The sequence below is a fragment of the Centruroides sculpturatus genome, unplaced genomic scaffold (genome assembly GCF_000671375.1).
Source record: "Centruroides sculpturatus isolate CEXI.00-Female unplaced genomic scaffold, Cexi_2.0 scaffold178, whole genome shotgun sequence".
Taxonomy (NCBI): domain Eukaryota; kingdom Metazoa; phylum Arthropoda; class Arachnida; order Scorpiones; family Buthidae; genus Centruroides; species Centruroides sculpturatus.
In genome coordinates this window covers 335,042-354,379 of record NW_019384433.1, presented here as the reverse complement: position 1 = coordinate 354,379, position 19,338 = coordinate 335,042, and the positions used below count along the sequence as shown (strand labels likewise).

Here is a 19,338-nt window from a genome sequence, read left to right as displayed (position 1 = left end):
AAATAGATGACAATGGTAATAGTTATGTTTTTATATTTTTATGCACATAAATTTATATATAACAAAAAATCTTAATGACATAATAATTGAGAAGAGTAAACATTAGAAACTCTTTTCTGAAAATCTCATATATTATTAACTTATTGATTCGTTATACTTTTTAAAATTAGTATCATTAATTTCTTCTAGATAATTGCTAGTGGTATAGCATCAACACCTGAAGAAGTTGAATTGTACAGTTCTTGTACATTAGCAGCTGTTTCTCAAACTGAAAATAAAATGCAAAATGTTATTGATCACTCTTTAAAATATCTAGTTGAAAATGAATTCATTCATTTACAAAATTCTGAAGAAGGTAAATTTTTAATTCTTTTTATTCAAAAAAATAAAATAAAAATATAATGTTAAATTCATTTTATACATTATTTTATATTATTTTTTATGTAAATATTAGAGGAGAAGGTGGTATTATGGAACCCCAATTACATTTTAGTGAATTGTAAACAAGGTATCATAACTACACCCACATTTTTTTTTGTGCGAAAAGTACTGGTAACTATTAAACTAAATGTTTCTAGTTGGATTTTTCGCTAGTTTAACTATAAGTATGGTTTTTGAAGACTTTTGTATAAAAAGTCAGAAAGTAGGCTTAGAGAAAATCGGGTTGTAATATGGAACCTTACTGTATATTTTCAAAAAATGCTTTAATGTAGCCAAAAACAAATAGGAAAGTACAAAAAAAATGTTAAATAATTACAAAATTTTATACTCCAATGTATTTTATTGCAAAAATGCTTTTATAATAGAAAAATATGACCTTCATCAACAATATATATTCCAGCAGCTCTTTTTCGATATTCTCAGGAAGAATTGACTTTCTACCTAGTGTCTTTTTCACAAATTGCTCCGGACGAATGTCTGCTTGCAAAGAGAGAGTTCGGAGGAGTTGAGTTCCATATTACTGTAAAAGCATCAATGGGATCCATATTTTACACATTGCCATCTTGAATTAACTTATGTCTGTCAAGACCAAAATTTAAAAAACGTGAACATCACACAGATTAACATGTACCCCTAAGTCTCTGGAACGGAATACATGCACCAGTGAACCTATAACTACACGATTTATATTTTAAAAATAATTAAATTCACTTAGCATTCAAAACTTGCGAATTTTGAAAAAAACAAATTTGCTGATTAAATATGGACAACCGTTTAACTGAAGTAAAACGGGTTTTCCCCTTGCTATGGATGTCTGCCTAGTTCAGTTCAGCCACAATCTGCTACAGTTAGCCTTTATTATTAGTTCGAAATGGGGTGGTTCCATAATACCACCTTTTCCTCTATCTATTGTTATATCTCTATCAACTAGCAGCATATATGAACAGATTTAGAAAATCAAATAATTTTCTGGTGTGTTATTAATATGTTTTTAAAAATATTAACTATTGTAAAATCTAATCAAGGAAAAGGCATTTTTATACAGTAATACCTCAACTTACGCAAACCCAGAGTTATGCGATTTTCAAATCTCGTCAATTCGTCTTTTGTTTGAGTGCCACGCAACTCTCAATTACTCACTCCCCCCACACTATTGTTCAACTTACATGTTTGGACATGTCGTGCGGAATCGACGCATAGCTACAATTTATTTTGTGTTATTTATTTCTGTATTTGTTATATCTATGGAGACTTGAGAGACTATGTGGTGATTTCTTGTAACCGTGAACGAATCAAAAGACGAGATAAGATTAACGAGAACATTTATTAGCTTACATACATCCGACTTGGATTTTACACAAATTGCGAAATTATACCCTGACTTATGCGAATTCGACTTACGCGGTTATCACTCGGTCCCACCTATTGCGTAAGTTCAGGGTATTACTGTATTATTATCAATATAAAAGTCATTGTCTGTGTGTTAATGCCTTATAACTCCTGTAATTTTTATTCAATCCAGATTAAATTTTTGTTATAATCATCTTATGTTCTGATTGAAAGTATAGTATACTTATTTTGCAGAAATAGTAGCTATAAAATAAATGCTTTATCGATTTTGGATGGGTGATTGCACTATTGTTGCAGTGACATCAGTGACCATGTGATGTTCATGCTTGACAAAGAAATTTCCGTTAAGTTGCATTTTTAAATATTTTGGTAAATGGCATATTTTAAACTTGCTTCATTAAATTTAAACTTTAAAAATAATAGCCACATCATGTCACTTCTATAAGAAATTTTTTTAAAAATGCTTTCCATAGTGACTATGTGACATTCTATATAGCTAATCAGAAGTAACAATCTAACGAGCCTGTTATTTAGAAAGTTTTATTGCTCATCTAATTAATGTAGGCTATAGTACGTACAATTTATCTTTGTTTTATCAATGTAGAATTAAAAAGACTTTTATTTTGTCTGAAAAAAAAATGCCTAGGGGGAAAGCATAAGAGTAAAATTCTAGATTTAAAAGAATAAGAACAACCAAGACCATGAAGGTCATGAAGTCCGACTTGAACAACATCAAGTAAGAATAGCTTTGTCAAGGGCTGCAGAAACAGCATCGCATTAAGTTTGACTTGAAGCTTTTCTCAATTCTTCAATCTCTACTTTCTCATAAAAAGTATTCCATCATGCTTGATGGGAGAATTTCTGTTATTTATAATAAATTGGATTTTTTAAAACCAATAAGTTTGATTATAATTAATTTTTGTGTGAAAAAGTTAATAATTATTAATAAATTTATTTATTGTTCTTGGTTTTTTATTTATTTATTATATTTCATATTTTTACAGATGAAACAAAAAAGGTATACAAACCTACAAAATTAGGACAAGCAGTGTTAGCATCTTCCATGTCACCAGATGAAAGTCTACGTGTTTTAAAAGAGTTGCAACAAGCTAGAAAATGTTTTGTGTTAGAAAATGAACTCCATTTATTATACCAAGTAAAGTTCATAAATATCTATTGTATTAAAATGATTTTATAAGTTATTTTACATCTTATAGTACAGTAATTTAAAATAATTTCATTATCTTAGGTGACACCACCATTTCTCAGTGATCAAGTCCATATTAAAGATTGGTTACATTATCTGAATTTGTGGGAACATTTATCTGAAGACATGAAAAAAGTTGGTGAACTAGTTGGAGTTGAAGAACGATTTATTGCAATAGCAGTGACGGGACAATATTTTAATAAATCATCTTATCAAGCTCAGAAATTAGCTATTCATCAGCGTTTTTATGTTGCATTAGCATTAAATGATTTAATTAATGAAATACCTATTGCCACTGTTGCAAATAAATATGATTTTCCACGTGGAATGCTACAGTCTTTTCAACAAAATGCTTCAACATTTGCAGGTAAATACATATTTGTTATAAATTTTGAATACTAATTTTAAATGTATTTAAATAACTTAGTAAATAATAATAATTTTGTTTATTAGAATTATATAATTAATTTTTAATACAGTAGAGCGTCATTTATCCGAAAGCTGGTTATCCGAAACGTCCATTATCCGAAAGCATTCCAGTCGGCAAATTTAAATTTTCACTAGTGCTGTGGCGCTGCAATCTTCAGCTATTTCTCGGGCTACTCAAATATTTTATGTTTTTGATACTAAATTAACATCTGAAGTATAATTTTTTAATGTTTTTATATTTTTCAATAAATGTATTTTGTTTGTACAAAATAAAAAAATAATTTTTAACAATACAATAGTCTTCGTTAGGCTTAACATCGACGAAAATTCAACGCAAAGTGACACGCAACAGAGAGAAATTTCAACAAGGGATAAATTAATATATTTTTTCGTACATGATTCGTTATCTGAAAAATAAGTTATCCCCAATTGATTCGGATAAGCGACGCTCTACTGTATAGATATAATTTCCTAAATATTTAATGTTTGACAATGATTAAATTGTTTCACATTACCCAGTTAATTAATGAAAATATATGTTAATGGTTTTAAATGTTTTATATTATTTCAGTCATAGAAAAAATTTATTTTTAATATATTCTTTTCAAATATTATATTTGAATATGTTTTATTATAGATTTAGTAAAGTTAAAAATTACAACTGTTTACAATTGGCATCCGTTCTAGCATGCCAATAACACAACAAAAAGTTCACTTAGTTCGTATTTCTTGAACTTGTTCTTCAAGAAGACATCTTATGACCGACAAGCAGTTGGCTAGCAGTAACACTTTCTTTGGCTATTGTAGAACTCAGTCAGCAAGACAGATCCAAACTCAAATTTTCCACTTCCACATCGACTTTATATAATCATCGACAGCCAACCAATCAGCAGTTTTGCTGATCTCAGTTCTATTCCAGGTCTGTCACATGGTGTGATGCTTTTGCCAACCATCTTTTCCTTGAGATGCATGCATTGCCAGTTCAAATTGACCAATCATGTTCTTACACATTATCATCATGACACCTCCCCAACCGAGGATCAAACTGATCTCACTTGAGCCTGTTTGATACCCAATGTCTTACAATCACAACACCATAAAGTACAGAATGTTAAATACACACGAACTGATCCAACTTCTTTCTGGAACTCCCGGGAGGACAATTCCCATTTATGCACAGAGATGCCATGTCTCCTTGTGCTCATGTCCTGCCCTCTCGTTCTGCGAGACTGGGCTTCGCCAACCCTCTCCTGAGGAGGGCACCCACGGTGTCATCAGCACTTCCTTCTTTCCTTTCAACAGTCATCAATTGTCTCTCCGCCTACTTTCTCAAAAGATTTTGGTTTCCTACCCTGAGTCTGGCCATGACCCATAGCCATCAGTTTCCGGGCCTGTAATATCCTTCTCACCTGTGTCCCGTTATCTTGTATCGGCCAAGCCTTATGATCTCCTAACGAAAACAGCGCATATGCCATCTGTTTTAACTTAAAAATGGCTGTGCATGTCATGATCTGGGGTCTCCTCGGTTCCTCGCTGCCTTCCTCCCATTGGATTACAGGGACAGGTATCAAGGCTGCATCTGTCTGTTGTCCAGACCCCTTTTTAGCGACCGCACATGCAATAAGATTTCTGTGCCTTGTCACAGCCTTTTTTTTTTTTTAACAACTGGGCCTATTACTAAGGCTGTGTCTACTCATTGTCGGAAGATTTTGGCTAACTGAATTCGCCCTTCCGTCTGCATTCCCGACGAGGAGGCTTCTGATTCTCTGGGAAATTTACAAATATATGTGCCGGTTGTGAATGGCTCACCTATTTGTAAAATCTAAGTGATTCGTACAGCATGGAATTCATATAAAACGGAAAAATCAACAATGTTACAGGGGGTCAACTGTATATGGTTAATACCAGTTGTGCTTATGCAGTACCGGGCTTGTACCTTTGTACGGCAATAAAGAACTTGAACTTGAACTTGTATATGGTTAATAAGAATCTATTTTAGGCTTATAAACAAATAAATTTTAGTTTTTAATATAGTACAGAAAAAAGTAATCTAAATTTACGAATTCATGTAGGTACAGTATATACTTGTAAATGTACTGTACAGTACATGTTTACAATTTAGTGATGTTTACAGTACATTGCAGACTCTTTATTTGTGAATGTGGTTTGCTCTAAGACATTATAAAATAAAATGATTTTGTAAGGTTAAATAACAAATACAGTCATTAAAATTATCTTGCGACAGTAGAAAATAAACTAATTTATATTAAATTTACCAATATCGAGTGGCGCTGACAACAACGCCAAATGGTAGATATTGGAGCTACCATGGAAAATACCAATATTGAGCACTTAAAGACTGCTAAATAAGATGACAACACAGAAACACAGATGTTTTCATGTTTCATTCTCTAGGATTTATGATAATTGTATTAACATTTACTGTAAATGTACATATTTTAATATGATTTTATGTGCTTTAATGCTTTTCTGGTGATATTATGACTTCAATATTTGTGGTGGACAGATGTAAAGTTGAATATAATGACTTAAACTTGATTTTTATTTTTCCATATATTTTTTGACAAACAATGTATAATTGAAAACAACATAACTCGAGGTATACCTGTATTGGGATGGATGTCAAGGCAACATCCACCCATTGTTTGAAGACCCCAGCCGACCTAATCCTCGAATGATACTCCTTTGAAGTATTACAAGAGTAATCCCTTGCAGCAGACAGGAGACCTAGTGGAACTTCGCTAATTTCCGCATTTTCCCACTCTTGGTCATTTGACCTCTGTATCGCAGAAGCCTCTATTATCTCCCTGGAGCTGATATTACCCTGAAGCCATAGGCTTGGTTATGGTATTTCTGAAGCCTATCTACTTCGTCCCTTCATCTTCTAACCTCACCTCATAACCACATTCGCACTCCCCTTTTTCTATCGTGACGGATCTCTCCCAGCAATCATCCAATTTATTATCACGATGCATCTTCCTAACTAGAACCGTATCTCCTACATTAAACTCCTTGGGTCACATACTGCTTTTGTTTTGAGTCTGCCTGTTCTGTCGCAATCTCACTTACTGACTGCTTCAATGTGTTCGACTAACCTAGTCATTTCCCTTATTTTTCCAGGTTCTTGTGTTGAGGGTCAGTTGTCTACTCTCGCCCTCATTGTCAAGCTGTCTCTTGCTTCTATCTCCTTTCCCTTAGTAATGAGTGGCTCATGTCTAGCCTCATTACTTGCTTCCCCAAACATCTCTGTCACCATGCTTAGTATACTCTGCTCTAATGGCTTATCTGGTACCTCGTGGGTTTCCAGAACAAACTCATTCATGCAGGACCAAGAAGGCATTTTCCCTCCTTCCCATGATCTGGGCAGTGTCCCTCAAACTCCCTGTGCATGATTCTGTTGGTGTTTTGATTCATAGAGTTCTGTGTCTTATTATGCACTTTTCCTTGCTGTCTTGAGCCTAGGCTTTTCCGTAGCAATGAGTGCAGCTGTCTGGTCTCATTACTCATACACCGGATTTCCTCACTACTGCACCCGGTACCATCTGCCCTCTTCGTTTTACTGGAAACTTGTGAGTCTCTGCCCGGCCCCAAGAAGGCACTTTCTCTTTTTCCAGCTGTGTCTGTCATTCCTTTTACATTGGATCATGTAAAATTTCCCCAGTGATCCCGTCCTCAGGTTTCTGAGTCATGTAATACAGTTTTTCCTGCTCTAACTTGATCTCTGTCTTTTCCCTCTCTCTCCTCAAGATCTTGGCCTCACAGCCTTAACACTTCAAGTTCACTTAGTGGTTGGTTCCTCATCAAGTTTTTGTCCCCGAAGGTCCAATTACCTTTGCCTCGTGCCTGATCATCACAGTTTTCCTTGGTCCTTTGATCTGCAGAGTTTTGAGACTTGTAATACATCTTTTCCCACTCTAACTTGGATTTTGCGAGTTTGACCACATCTCATGATTTGTTCCTCGTCAAGTTTACTCTGTCCCCGAAGGTCCGTTTACCTTTGCTTTGCAACTGATCCTCAATACACCCAGCCCATTCCTAACCCAATCCCAAGATTTCACATGTTTTGGCATCTCTGTGCAAAAAGGTACCTGGGTCATCTATGACTGCCAACGATTCTCCATAGCTTGCTGTATCTCTGCCTCATCGTGTTCTTGGATCCTGAGTTCACTTGTGTCATAGTTCAGTCTTCCTGATGAGGGTCTTTTCCACTTCCAAAGTCGTCCTCCAATACTGTATGAAACCCAAATCTACGTCGACTGTACTGGTAAAGTTAAAAATTACAACTGTTTACAATTTGCATTCATTCTGGCATGCCAAGAACACAATGAAAAGTTCACTTAGTTTGTATTTCCTAAACTTGTTCATCAAGAAGCTGACCGATCAGCAGTTTTGCTGGTCTCAGCTCTATTCCAGGTCTGCCACGTGGTGTGATGTTTTTGCCAATCATTTCTTTCTTGAGATGCATGCATTGCCACTTCAAATTGATCAATCGTGTTCTTACACGATATTACCATGACAGATTTTGTAATTTATTTTAATTAAAAAAATTATTCATTAAACATAATGAAGTTAATTTTTATATCTAAAGTAGTTATATCACATTGAATACACAGGTTGAAATTTAGAATCTTCATAGAGAAAAGTTTTGTTATAAAATGTTTCTAATTAATAAATGAAAATATATTTATTTTTTACTAAAGGAATTGAAATAAAAAACAAGAGGCTAAATAAAGTTTTTTGTGCAAACAGTTGTAGAGTTAAATAAAAAATTTTGTTGCTGCTCACTGTATAAATAGTAATTTTTTAGTACAAATTCAATATGAAGAATAGATTAAATTTGAAAAATTTAACTCTACTTGACATAATTTTGATGGTATTATACTTTACACTATATTCAAAATTGTACAAAGATAAGATCATATATACACTTTAACATTGAATTTTTTTTTATTGTATAAAAGACTTTTATATTATATTACAAATATAAATTATAAAATAATAAATGATTTGTTTGAATTATATGAAAATATTTTAATGAAATTTAACTTTTTATTCTGCATTTTTTTTTATAGGTATGGTTACAATTTTTTGCAATCGCTTGGGATGGACAAACATGGAATTACTTATTAAACAATTCCAAAAGCGACTTCATTTTGGTATTCAGCATGAATTGTGTGATCTCGTTCGATTAAATTCATTAAATGCTAACAGAGCACGTGCTTTTTTTGATTCTGGTTTTGAATCTGTGTCATCACTTGCTACTGCAAATGTTAATGAAATTGAGATGATTTTAAAAAATTCAGTTCCTTTTCAAAGGTAATTTTTAAAAGTTACTTTTATTTGATTTGGTATATTTAAATATTGGGAAATAATTATTTTAAGAAATATAAATTTATTAAAATTGCAAATATTACAGCTCTTTAGTGTTATAAAGTTTGATATATGCTTATTTGAATATCTGTCAGTTTAAAAATTTTCTAGTACAGTAGAGTGGTGATTGTTAAAAGTAATCTTTAATATCCAAAATTATCCAGAATAATTTGGGATATCAATCACATTTGATAGAGAAAAAATAAAAAGATAAATATTAGTGATGCAAGGAATATTCGGTTACTATTCAGCTGAATACCGAATACTTAAAAAAGGAGTAAGAAATAACAAAAACACAGTAAATTAATCATTTTGGTAACTTTTATTAATGCTGAACATACATTTCAAGCGAGTGTGAGTACGCCCTCTTAATGTATTGAACAAATACATTTCAAGTTTGAGAAAGTGTAATTTTTTTGCTTATTTATGTAAAAGATCAAAGGAAAAGTAATATAACTAAGTTATTTTTTAAGGTAACAAATTAAATGAAAACTACCTACTTATTATGTAGTTTAGTCATCTATATACTCATATATATGTTACCGCTAAAGCTCGAAAGCCATTAATGTGTACATTATCTAGCTAATTTGCAGATTAACTAGGGTGATTCGTTAAAGTTGCGAAAATTGTTCCATTTCTCAAATTACCTAGGTAATGTGCAGAGTATCTAGGTAATCTGCTAGGCGCTCAGTAAAGTGAAAATAAGATCTTTGCCACAAATAAATGTGCCACAAATAAATGTACCACAAATAGGTGTGCCTGTCAGAAAAACCAATTGCTATGTAATTCAAAGTGTCACCAATCTTTAGACTGCACTAATAAGTAACCACAATTGGTTAATGTTACCTTTCGCGACTAAAATGGCAGCTCGTCTTTGATTCCAGCAAACAGAAGAAACAAAACAGTGGGGACACACATTCTAACGTATTCTAATAAATTACCATAATTATTACCAACCAAATTATTCTTCGTTTCCTTTCTTCGGTTTGCTGGAATCAGAGATGAGCCGCCATTTTAGTCACCAAAGGTAACATTAACGCACAATTTTATCATGCGATCGCCAGAAAAAGTATGATAACTTTCTTATTTTTTGTCTCTGATCCAAAAGTAGGGTATCGTTGAACTCATCTCAGTCCCCTCAGTTCAGATATATACTCAAAGTTCCGAAATTCCATAGGTGGTAATCTATATAATCCCCCATTTCCCTAATTGTAATAATATTTTAAATTGTTTGATTTTTTGTATTACAGTTTTTTACTTGATTGATGATTAATTCTATTAACTAATTTGTGGATTGTTTGATTGTATTAACTTGATTCTTTAGATATTGAAAATTAAATAAACGACATTATGTTAATTTAAGTGTACAGAAACGTTGCTGTTGTTCCAGCAAAGATCTTATTTTCACTTTACCAAGTGCCTAGTAGGTAATGTGCAGATTACCTAGATACTCTGCACATTACCTAGGTAATTTGAGAAATGGAACAATTTTCGCAACTTTAACGGATCACCCTAGTTAATCTGCAAATTAGCTAGATAATGCACACATTAATGGCTTTCGAGCTTTAGCGGTAACATATATATATAAAATTGCTTGTCCTGACTCACTGACTTATTCACTCACTGATTCATCATCACCCAGAGCAAACCGTTGAACCTAAAGAGGTGAAATTTGGTACACAGTTAGGGTACGTCATGAAAACGCTCACTAAGAAGGGATTTTTCGAAATTCCCTCGCAGGGGGAGAGGGAGAGGATTAAGTCTTAACTGGAAAAATGTCTTCTACTGTACTATTTTAGATGCAATTTTTTTGTTATGTTTAGTCTTCATTAAGTACTTAAGTGTATTAAATTAATAACATTTTAGACATTGTTATAAATATTTTTATATATTTCGATTTTTTAACCAAATGTTCGAACCGTTTTAAATTATAGAACGATTGTAAACGTTCAAGAAAATTGATCAAATTGAAAATAGTTTGTTTGATTCTAGGCAATTCTCATCATTCTCAGCGGTAGGTGTTATATAACAATTACTATGGGTGTTGAAATACTGAATATAAATGGGGTTTGCTTGCAAAACCTACGTGGGCGAAGTCGCGGGTAACAGCTAGTACTTGTATATAAAAGAACAAGTCCTGATAGGATAATTAATGCAGAGCCAAAACTACTGGTGCTAAAATCTTAAAAATTTGAGGGTGTGTTCCTTTTGTATAGTTTAGGTGTGCTAATAAAAGATTTTATGAAATTCAACCCTAAAGGAGTGAAAAGGGAAAAAAATTTGTATGAAAATTTTTACTGCATGGGCACATTAGATAGAAACTCAGGTAAATAAAAACATGAAAAAAAAATATTTAATGATCTGTAAAGCATTTTTATGACATCATCTCTTATTATAAACTTGAAAATTAAATTAACTTTTTTGTTTCATCGTAGAAAATTATTTATCATAACTGAAGTTCCAGACAGCTTGGTGCCTGAATGGCCCCAGGCTTTCGCTCATGCATTCTAAGTGACTTTCATTACAAGAATTTAGTTTCCGAAATCTATGAGAACAATTATTTGGCATTGACAGCGGCGAATTTCGCACCAATAAACTGCTTCGACTTGTTCGATTATGTTATCAACTCAATTTCATATTTATTTTCACATTTTCATTTTGCGGTCCTTCTCTGTTCTTTTTCCGTTATTTATACATGTAGGTCATTTCGTTGTTATCCACATTTGATATCATTATTTATTACATACTGCCATGACGCCTGTGTCTGTCCGCTACAACTGTCAAGAATTAATGCGATTGGTGAAGTGTAGTGACAGCGGGTCAATAGAGAGATGGGTGCGTGATCCTTGCCAATTTTCGTACGTGCGTTAATCAAGCCAAATAGTTTGGCCGAATATTCGGTATTTGGCCTGAGGCCGAATATACTATTCGTTGCATCACTAATAAATATTTTATTTTTAAAAATTTTAATTTTTTTTTCTGGTACAACAGTAAAAAAATGGTTAAGGCATAGAAATTCAATACATATGAATGATAAGTAATAACAAAAAATAAAATTGTTTACTTTATTAAAAAACTTGAAACTATCTGATATTTTCAGAAATTTTTGTTTCAAAATAGGCTTTTGCATTATCATCAAGATTTATGTTTTATGTTATACTAGCTGTTACCTGTGGCTTCGCTCGCACAGATTTTGCAAGTAAACCCTATTTACATTCAATATTTCAACAACCATAGTAATTGTTATATAACACCTACCACTGAGAATCAAATGAACTGTTTTTAATTTGATAAATTTTCTGGAACGTTTACAATCATTCTATAATCAAACCAATATGCAAAAAGAAATTTGAATTTAAAACGATTCAAACATTTGGTTAAAAAATTGAAATATATAAAAATATTTATAACAATGTCTGAAATATTATGAATTTAATACCTTTAAGTACTCAATGAAGACTAAACATAATTAAAAACGAAAAAAATCTCATCTAAAATAGTACAGTAAAAGCCGTTCTTCAGGTTAAGTCTTAATGCTCTCCTTCTCCCCCTGCGAGGGAATTTTGAAAAATCTCTTCTTAGTATGCGTTTTCATGACGTACCCTACTAAAACGCAGTTAAAAACAAAAAATCACATCTAAAATAGTATAGTAGAAGCCGTTTTTCAGGTTAAGTCTTAATGCTCTCCCTCTCCCCCTGCGAGGGAATTTTGAAAAATCTCTTCTTAGTATGCGTTTTCATGACGTACCCTACTAAAACGCAGTTAAAAACAAAAAATCACATCTAAAATAGTATAGTAGAAGCCGTTTTTCAGGTTAAGTCTTAATGCTCTCCCTCTCCCCCTGCGAGGGAATTTTGAAAAATCTCTTCTTAGTATGCGTTTTCATGACGTACCCTACTAAAACGCAGTTAAAAACAAAAAATCACATCTAAAATAATATAGTAGAAGCCGTTTTTCAGGTTAAGCCTTAATGCTCTCCCTCTCCCCATGGGGGAATTTCAAAAAAATCCCTTCTTAGTGTGTGTTTTTATGATGTACCCTAACTGTGTACCAAATTTCACCTCTAGGTTCTGGAACTTTCTAGAAAAAACTGGAACATTCTCATTGAAGCATCACACATTCTTGAAATCAACCACTTTCAAACCCCATATCTCTTACACCCTTATAGCTATCGAGGCACAAACCATCATAGTGCACGATGGGAGACTTGGTGCTACTACCACACACAAACACCATTCATCTGTGATGTGTAGTTTTGGCTGCAGAGTGACGTATAGGCACAAACACGTCCATTTTTATTTATACATACTGTAGATATAGATATAGATGTAGATGTAGATTGATAAACTAGATCAACAAGTTATAATGTTTTGTAAATTTTTTCGTCCAATGGAGATTATTATTATTAAAATTAAAGACAAAGTCTGCCCAAAAGGGTGCACCATTTATTTCTTGTATTCCAGACTACACATTCATGGCAACAGACCTTTCTTTTTAGGCTACATGCTGCCAGAATTTTAAAAAAGTCCTTTAAAAAACACAAATATATCCAATTAAAATTATAAAATTTCTAAAAAAGAACTGGTGATATACAGACATCTTGCTTTTCATCCATCCTATGGGGTGTTTCTGCTTTTATCTACTGGAACAAGCACTGGAAAATGCAGATTTTGGAAACTTCCCCTGGTGACAATACATTTCAATTTTTCTTTTGTAAACTTTGTAGCCTAAAAAGAAAGGTCTGTCAATGTGAATGTGTAGTCTGGGACACAAGAAATAAATGGTGGTCCCTTTTGGGTAGACTTTGTCTTTAATTTTAATTTAAATTATANTGAGCTGCAAATTTTAATCCTATTTTTAACTTATTTAATTTAAAATATATTCTCTCTGCCTCAAATCAGTACTGACTTGTCCCTGTACATACATCATACTTTTCCTTTAACAATAGAGTCTTGCCAGTCATCTATATAACACCTTTTGAGGAAAAATTTTTTAACTAAAATAATGTGATTTCTGGTTTGCATCAAAAGTTCTTATATAGATAATTTGGGCCTCCTGTCTCTAAAGTTTCCACATCTGATCTTGTCTTTCATCTGTTTAATTCTGTTCTCAAGATTAAGGAAAGACGGACAAACAACAGTGGGAATTTATAGGTCTACAATTTTTTCATATTGCAGCCCAACAAATTCACAAAGTAATTAATTAATGTTTTTGTGAGTTATCATTAATTAAAAAAAATTTTTTTAAGTAATTAAAAATTTGAAAATAACTTACCCAGTGCAGCAACTGCTGCTTCAAATCCTAAAAGTTCATCGGCAGATTTTCCATTATCTAATACTATAGATCGTCCTATATAAATAAATAATTCAATGTATAAAAAGAAAAGATCTAAAATGCCACATATTATGAAATTTAAAAAGTTATAACTTTATGAATTACAAAAATATGAAATACATTATATTTTTGTATGTGTTAATTTTGTGAAGTAATTAGGAATTGATTTTTAATTGAAGAAATCTACTATAATTAGTTATGTTATTACAACAAATGTCACATCCTAATCAAGAAATTATAAAACATTAATGTTTCTTATTAAACAAGAAAAGTATATATAGGTATACAATTCAGATCAGTCTAGATTTAAATATAATCTAGATTATATTTTTAATTATTCAACATTCAAAATGTTGAAATTTCATTGTTTGTTTGTTGACAAACCTTCACAAGTTTTTACTTTATCAAAATATAGGCAGATAATAAAATATTTTATTTTTTACAAGTACAATTAAACAAGATTTGTTAAAACTTATATTTACGCTATTATTTTGCTAAGAAAAACATTTTTACAAACTGAAACCTTAAGTGGAGGATAGCATTTAATTAAAAAAAAATTAAAGTGATGTTCCTACAAATTGATGAAAAAGTTTTTATCATTGTTAAAAATAAAAATTTTTAATTATATTGCAAAGTGATATAATGTTAAAATACTACATTATATTGAGAATATAATGTAATTTTTAAAACTATAATTTAAAAAATTGAGCAGCATTAATCACTACATTTCTTTTTTTCAATTTTCAAACATCTGTACAGTATTTTTTGTTTTCACATCCGAACTTCAGAGCTATCATCTCTCTAAATACAATGTTTTTGTCCAATGTTTATGTAGGAAAAAATCTATATTTACATTAATTCAATATCTTTATTAAAACAATGTGTGGGATTTTATTACATTTACAATATGACATGCAGCATGTATCTGTTACTGAATACTAAACAGTTGTAATAACTATGTGAGAATCTGATTATAAGATTCATTTAATTTTTATTAATTTAAATTTCGATGTACTATTTCAATATTAAATTTGACAATTTTCTACTTTATGAGGGAAATTAAGTGAGGATAAGGAAATACAGTTTCCTTTCCCAACCATTCACTTCCTTAAAAAGTTCACATCATACCCGATGACTAAATACCGAGCTAAATCAACTCATTGTCAAATGATCACAATAAGAATTCCTGATCAAAGAATATTTTCTGTATAAAAGGGTTTACATGCCAGATTCCACATGAATTAACTATAATCAGTCATTCCATCAATCCTTATAATTTTGTGCTGGTCGCCTGACTTCCACCTCATATGAACTCTCATAGAATGAATTAAATATTCAGAGGTATTATATTTATAATATTGTAAACTCTCTCTCTCACAAATATTAAAAATATTTAGGAATAGTTTATTTAGTTATTCAAATGTCTGTATTCTATTAGTTATTTTTATTAAATCTCAGTGCTAAACCAGAAGAATCTGAAACAGAATATGAATTAAAAAAGAGACATCAAGCTCATGTTATATGGATCACAGGTCAAAAGGGAGTGACAGAGAAAGAAGCTGCAAAAATGATTATTGAAGAAGCAAGACAAGTTGTTCAGCTAGATTTAGGGATTGAAATTAAAGATTGGAATGATCCAAATAGCAAATTTATTCATTCAGATTCAATTGCAAATAGAAATGAAAAGTTAAAATTATTGAATGACAATATAGAAATTTCCATTAATAGAGGAAAAAATATATCGTCATTCAATAATATAAGTAGTGATGATCTAAAGGAAACTCAATCCAATAATAATAATTTAATAACACACAAAGATAAAAATAACATAAATTCACATGCTGAGAAGTCCATATGTAATTATGATACAAAACACAACAAAACAGATATGGCAGTGCAAGAAAATGAAGATGCAAAAGAACAAATTCAAATTAATAATAATGTTNTCCACCTCATATGAACTCTCATAGAATGAATTAAATATTCAGAGGTATTATATTTATAATATTGTAAACTCTCTCTCTCACAAATATTAAAAATATTTAGGAATAGTTTATTTAGTTATTCAAATGTCTGTATTCTATTAGTTATTTTTATTAAATCTCATTGTTTGTTCATTATATTAGTCTCAATGTCAGTCAATTCAAATGTGTACAGGCCTATCAACAAAATTACGACACCCCCTCTCAAATTTAAAGCCCTGTTATTTTTAAACGTATTAAATTTATCTCGCAAGTTAGGACGCATTAATCCTATCCTAAATGGTGTCAGTTCTGACATCATTTAATAAATATCTTTTTGAACCATCCTTTGACAAAGTGAGCAGTTTTTACTGAACCATTGCCAATTAGGTGGTATAAGGTAATATTGGCATCTCACAACAGTTAATGTAGTTGTGAGATGCTGGATTTGCCCCCAGCATGTCAAAACTACTTTAACTGTTTAAAGTACATAAATGTATAAGCTTAAATCCGCTATTTTTTAGTCAGAAAAACACACGTTTTTTTCTTAGCAAAAACAAATTTATTTAAAGTACTTTCCCTCACTAGTGACACATTTGTTTCATCTCTCGGGCAATGTGTGGATACCATGCCAAAAAAATTTCTCTTTCGAGGCAAACCACTCATCAAGCCATTTTCAGACGTCTTCATAAGAATCAAAGTGCCTCTCAGCAAGCACGTGGCCCATCGATGAAAAGAGATGATAGTCGGAAGGGGCCAAGTCTGGTGAATAAGCGGGATGGGGTAGCACCTTCCAGTTGAGTGTCTCCAAGTAGTTTCGGACCAATGTTGACACATGCGATGGTGCATTGTCGTGGAGGAAAATCAGCTTGTCGTGTCTTTGCTGATAATCCGGCCTTTTTTCACGCAGAGCACAGTGCAATTTGATCAGTTGTTGGTGGTAGCAGTGAGCATTGACAGTTTCACCAGGTTTCAACAGCTCATAGTAGACAATACCCTGCTGATCCCACCAAACGCACAGCATTGTCTTCCGTCCAAAGCGATTTGGTCTTGGGAAAGATGTTGATGGTTTGCCTGGATCAACCCACGATTTCTTGCGTTTAGGATTCTCAAAATATATCCATTTCTCATCGCCAGTTACAGTCCGATACAGAAACGACTTTCTTTTTTGTTTGGCGAGCAAGATTTCGCATGTGTTTTGGCGTCGCTCCATCTGCCTATCGTTCAATTCATGCGACACCCATTTTCCGATCTTCTGAATCTTTCCCATGGCACGTAGACGCATGGAAATGGCTGGTTGAGTAACACCCAATTGATCGGCAAGCATTTTTTGCAATTGGGTATCGTCATCATCCAAAAGAGTTTGCAGTTGATGGTCCTCAACCTTCCTGGGCCGATTTTCACGCTTCTTGTCACTCAGATAAAAATTTCCATCTTTGAACTGACGAAACCAATCTCTGCACGTGGTTTCCGATAAAGCTCTGTTTCCATAAGCCTCCACAAGCATTCGATGTGCTTCAGCAGCCGATTTCTTCAAATTAAAGCAGAAAAGCAAAACTTGCTGCATATGCTCTTTTTCTGGCACNGAAATTGGTAATCTTTCATTAATTTTATAATTTTAAATTACTATATTTACTTGAATAATCTCTGATAATTTTTAAGATACTGGATTTAATTCAGTATCTTAAAAAAACTTGATTAATTTAATTTATTATACATTTGACAAATTTTACTAATTTATAGTTATAACACAATATCAACATTCATTCTTGCTATTTAGTAGCATTTAATATGATAGCACTCAGTTTACAAATGTAGTTTTAAAAAATAAAAATACCAAGGAAAAAATAGATTATTGTATATCTGATAAAGAAAACTTATCTGCAATTTGTGGTAATGTATCTTATACTGAATTAAATGAAAGTAAGACTTCAGTATATAGTTCAATTTGAATCAAAGATTAAATACTGCTAATATACCAATAGCTTGAACTAAAAGGTAATTTAGGTATAAAGATTATTTACTGTCAGTCTCAGTTATACATTTAACTTACTTTATTTATCCTTATTTTCACACAATTAGTTGCACCAAAACATTTAATAATAATACTTGTAACTATTGATTATATTTATCACTACCAAAGTAAACAAAATGCATATTAACTGGAAGCTCCCTGTACTTTGTGGGTTGCATCACCAAATTTGTTTCAAATAAATTGCACATACTGACTTTTTGGAAAAAGTATATGGATTATTCAAGTAAATATGGTATATTTTTTGTTTAAATTATTTTAAAATGCTCTCTCAAGCTGCAAATATTATACACTTAAGATTTCATACTTTTTTGCAGACTGCACAAGAAATTTTACTAGACACAATTGTTAATGAAATTATTAATTTAATAAGTATACTTGTAAATCAAATAATTAGATTAACTTGATATAAAAAATATGGCACTTTGATCATTTGCATGCGAACATTTTTTAGACATCTTTTGATTGTGAGATTTTGACATTAGTACTGCAGTAATAGTATTCAATAGTGTTACATTTTTACGTTGTGTTGAATGCTGTAATTTCCAGACAAACTATGATTTTAATGTATTAATTTCTTTTAGAAGAATATAACAATTCAAAATATATTTACTGCCAGAACCTGCTTTAACTAAGTTTTGGGTGCATGTGTACAATAATTTGGCATTTTTTCATTTAAAAGTCTGGCAAAAATTATAATTGTCAAGAGAAACAGGCTTTGATCAAAATAAATTTGGAAATGGTTTCTTTAAGACAGTCTCTAACTTAATAAGAATATAAAGATTTGGAATATTAAATTATAAAAAGTATAGAATTACCTGATAAAACTAGAGCATCAAAAATATAACTAGCAAGCATAAGTGGAAGAAGTGCATCTCCTCTCGAAACCAGATGCCCATCTCTCAATTGATCGGCTCTTTCACAAACAATTTTTAATTCTGCATCAGTTAACGGCAAACGTTTTAAAAGAAGAACCAAATCTTGTTCTTGATTCACTAACTTTACCTAAAATATTTATCATATGCTTAAATATAATCATACTTTTTACGATATATACTTTTAAATAAAAACTAAATAATTAACATATTATCATTGTTTAAAAATCAACTTTATAAAAATTTTATATAAAAATTAGTGCTGTTCAAGGATTCATCCATGAAACAAAATTAATTAAATACAAAAGAATATCAAT

General features: G+C 31.7%; 1 protein-coding gene across 1 annotated transcript in view; it reads left to right on the top strand.

Moving 5' to 3' along the window:
* The window catches only part of LOC111619794 (DNA polymerase theta-like), a 34,502-nt gene extending 18,389 nt beyond the window's left edge, over window positions 1-16,113 (top strand). Inside the window, exons 11-15 of the mRNA XM_023361610.1 lie at window positions 190-355; window positions 2,796-2,947; window positions 3,041-3,365; window positions 8,521-8,764; window positions 15,612-16,113. Coding sequence (XP_023217378.1) covers window positions 190-355; window positions 2,796-2,947; window positions 3,041-3,365; window positions 8,521-8,764; window positions 15,612-16,113 — 1,389 coding nt within the window. The remainder of the gene's footprint in view (window positions 1-189; window positions 356-2,795; window positions 2,948-3,040; window positions 3,366-8,520; window positions 8,765-15,611) is intronic.
* The last annotated feature ends 3,225 nt before the right edge of the window (window positions 16,114-19,338 follow it).